Raw genomic sequence first — 3335 nt, forward strand, 5'->3', positions numbered from 1 at the left:
AGAGAGAGAGAGAGAGAGAGAGAGAGAGAGAGAGAGAGAGAGAGAAAGAGAGAGAGAGGGAGAGAGAGAGATTATAGGTTTTTTATTATTTCGATTTACTGTTTGATATACTGTGTATGAAATGTAAATAAACCTCATTGAAGTGTAACTAAAGAAGAGAAGCACAGATGGAAAAAGACAGAAAAGAGAAAGAGAGAAAACAGAGAGAGAGGTGATAAATGTGACAGAGAGAAAAAGAAAGATAAATAAATGTGTGTAAACAAAGTTGATCTCTGTGTGTTGGTTCATATTTATTATAATGTTGCTGTTGGTTAGAAACAAATGAGGCTTATTAACATTGTTGTGTCCATGAAACTACATCAGGTCATGTGATTCTACCTTTTCTCAGCAGAGAGCTCCTCCCATAGTCCACATACTTCTTCAGCCAGTCAGGACAAATCTGAGTGTAGTAGTTCTTTTGAGCGGCTAAGTAAGCTTTGTCATTATCCAACTTGTGTTTGGTGGCGACAGCCTGTGGTGTTGGAGCGATCCATGTCTCTATGTTAAAGTCAAATGCTATGAAGTCTTCTCCATCGTAACCATACTGCCTAAAACCTTTAACCTCGTCAGTCTCATCGTCCCACTCACAGCCGTACATCTCCTGGAAAACGTGTGCACCTGAAAGAGAGACATCAGTAAACAGAGTGAGATCACAGCTCATCTATCATCAGCTGATGTCACATCTTCACCACAGAGACACACTGATCCACAGACACCAGAACAGAGGATCTACACCTCCTGCTGCGATTGGCTCGACGGACGCCACTCACAGCCAATCTCCATCTGGACAGTGTGTGCGGACGCCTTAAGAGAGAGAGAGAGAGAGGAGAGGCAGAGAGGCTGCTGGGAAACAGAGTGAGATCCTAACTCTTTTTATTTCACCACCACAGAGACACGCTGCCTCCACTGAGACCAGCAGTTTATCGTCCCCTGCTGAAGGCGCTGTGGCTTCATGTGAGCTGCAGGAACACAAACTGAGGTGGACGCAGATTAAACCTGATCCTGGACTGAACATGACCCCCCTCCTCTACTGAGACCCTGCAGCCAGTGGATCAGTCCACCAACATCCTCTTCCTGTGAGCAACTACAGACCAGGCTGTCCTGAGGCTCTAGAAGCTTCCACTGAAGGAGCGTTTCAGTCCAGGATCAGTCTCTAGACTCCACCTGCTCCACCAGGACAGCGTGTCCTGTTCAGCAGCGCGTTACTACAACTGGTCAGAATAAGGCCGAGACCAGCAGGACCATTATGGAGACTGGGAGACAGTCTGTGTGTCCTGATCGGTCCATCCATCAGCCAATCAATCAATACAACCAGCAGCTGTTTCCACCTGCAGATGTTGGCTTGATGCTGCCTGCTGGGACGGACCAACACGCTGTGGTCAGAACAGCAGAGTGAAACTAATCTAATCTGGACTTCTACTTTATATTTAGAGCTCAAACTGATCATTCTTTTCACTGTCAATTATTGTTTCTGATTAATCGATTAACTTATTTTAAAAAAAAAAGTGTCAGAAAATAGTGAAAAACGTCCGTCACAAGTTCCCGGAGGCTGAAGGTGAAATCTTTAAACGCTTCTTCTTTTTGTCCGACGCTGAACAGTATTTAATATAAAATGATATTAAAAACAGAGAAAAGCAGCAAATTCTCATATTTGAGAAACTGGAACTAGAACATGTTTTGGCTTTTTGTTTTTTGTTTTTTGTTTTTTGCTTAATAAAAGACTTAAATGATTATCTGATTATCAAAATTGTTGCCAATTAATTTTCTGTTGTTCAACTAATCGATTAACTGATTGATTGTTTCAGCACTATATATGTTTATTACGGCAGAGACACACTGTGGTCAAGTAAAGTTAATCTAATCTGTAGTTCTACTTTATATTTATATTATGGGACGGACAGACTGTGTATCAGTAGAGTTAATATAATATAATCTGTATTCTACTACATATTTAGGGCTCAAACTAATTATTCTTGTCATTATTGATTATGTAATGACTATTTTTTCGATTAATCGATAAATCGTTTGCTCTGTAAAACGTCAGGAAACAGTGAAAAATCTCTCAAACTGAAAGTGAAATCTTTAAACGGCTTCTTTAGTCCGACCGACAGAATTTAATTTACAATTTTTTCAAATATAATTTGAATTAAATATAAAAGATAAAATATCTCTTTATAGAAATTATTGTTGATTCTTTTACTGTTGATAAACTAATCGATTAATTGACTTTATAATAATTATATTCTGGGATGGACAGACTGTGCATCAGTCGTGCTGTTAAACCTTTTAAACCTCTGATCTGAAGGAGACATTTACCGCGTCGTCCTGTCAGCAGGTTTATTAAAACACGCTGCTCCTCCTCTCATACGGGGACCCAGCAGAAGCATGAAATACATGATGAAAATATGAACAACATGTTATCAGTAGAAAGTGAAACTAACAAACCTCCAGTTTGGTTGAAGCGCTGCTTTGCAACTCCAATGTTGGCTTTGAAGACCTGCTGGTAACCCATACAGTTCCCAGTCTCCCTCTCCAAGTACTGAGGATCATCTGCTGTGACTCTGCTCATCCAGTCCTGTTTGGTTACTGCTCTCCTGGTGTTACTGTCATAGTGATCAATCTGAGCTTCATCAACCAACCCAACAGCCACAAACTCTGGGAAGTTTGGGACTCCAGAAGACGCAGTGTAGAAATACTTCAGAGAGTGAGTCACTGTAAGAAAGACTTCATGATTTCAGTTTTAATATCACAGTTTTATAAAATCACTGAACAAAGTTATTTTCCTGCACACAGAGTCAAAAGGTACTAAAGTACATTCAAGACCTCCTAATAATCTCTTTTGTGCATCAATAAAAACAAAAATATATTTATAAATAAAACTTTTGCTCCAGAAACTCTTTACTTTAATATTTCTGATGATTTTGTCTTGAACATTTAATTTATTCTGAAATAAAATATGAAACAAATCAAATATTCAGGTCCTGCAGTCGTGTAACTGAGTTTCATTGATAGAAATCAGTTTGTAGAAACAGGCGTCATGTTGTTTTCTGGTGCTTGATATCTCAACGTGAAGTTAAACTAAAGTTTAGTTTCAGTCAGTGGAGTCTTTTATTCTTCAGGATGCTTCATTAGCAGCTTTCACTCCTCATTATCGTTCAGTTTGAAATCTAAAATCACAAACCTCTGAACTAAATATACACACTGCATGTGGATCAAATTTTATTTTCTATATTCTACAGATTATTTTCTGTTTCATTATAGTTTCTTTCTTAAACAATAAACAAATGACAACTTGT

General features: G+C 38.7%; 1 protein-coding gene across 1 annotated transcript in view; it reads right to left on the reverse strand.

Annotated features, from left to right (window-relative positions):
- The window catches only part of LOC123967281 (class I histocompatibility antigen, F10 alpha chain-like), a 10737-nt gene that overhangs the window by 3815 nt on the left and 3587 nt on the right, over positions 1–3335 (reverse strand). Inside the window, 1 exon segment of the mRNA XM_046043340.1 lies at positions 379–657. Coding sequence (XP_045899296.1) covers positions 379–657 — 279 coding nt within the window.

Source organism: Micropterus dolomieu, unplaced genomic scaffold (genome assembly GCF_021292245.1).
Source record: "Micropterus dolomieu isolate WLL.071019.BEF.003 ecotype Adirondacks unplaced genomic scaffold, ASM2129224v1 scaffold_216, whole genome shotgun sequence".
Lineage (NCBI taxonomy): Eukaryota > Metazoa > Chordata > Actinopteri > Centrarchiformes > Centrarchidae > Micropterus > Micropterus dolomieu.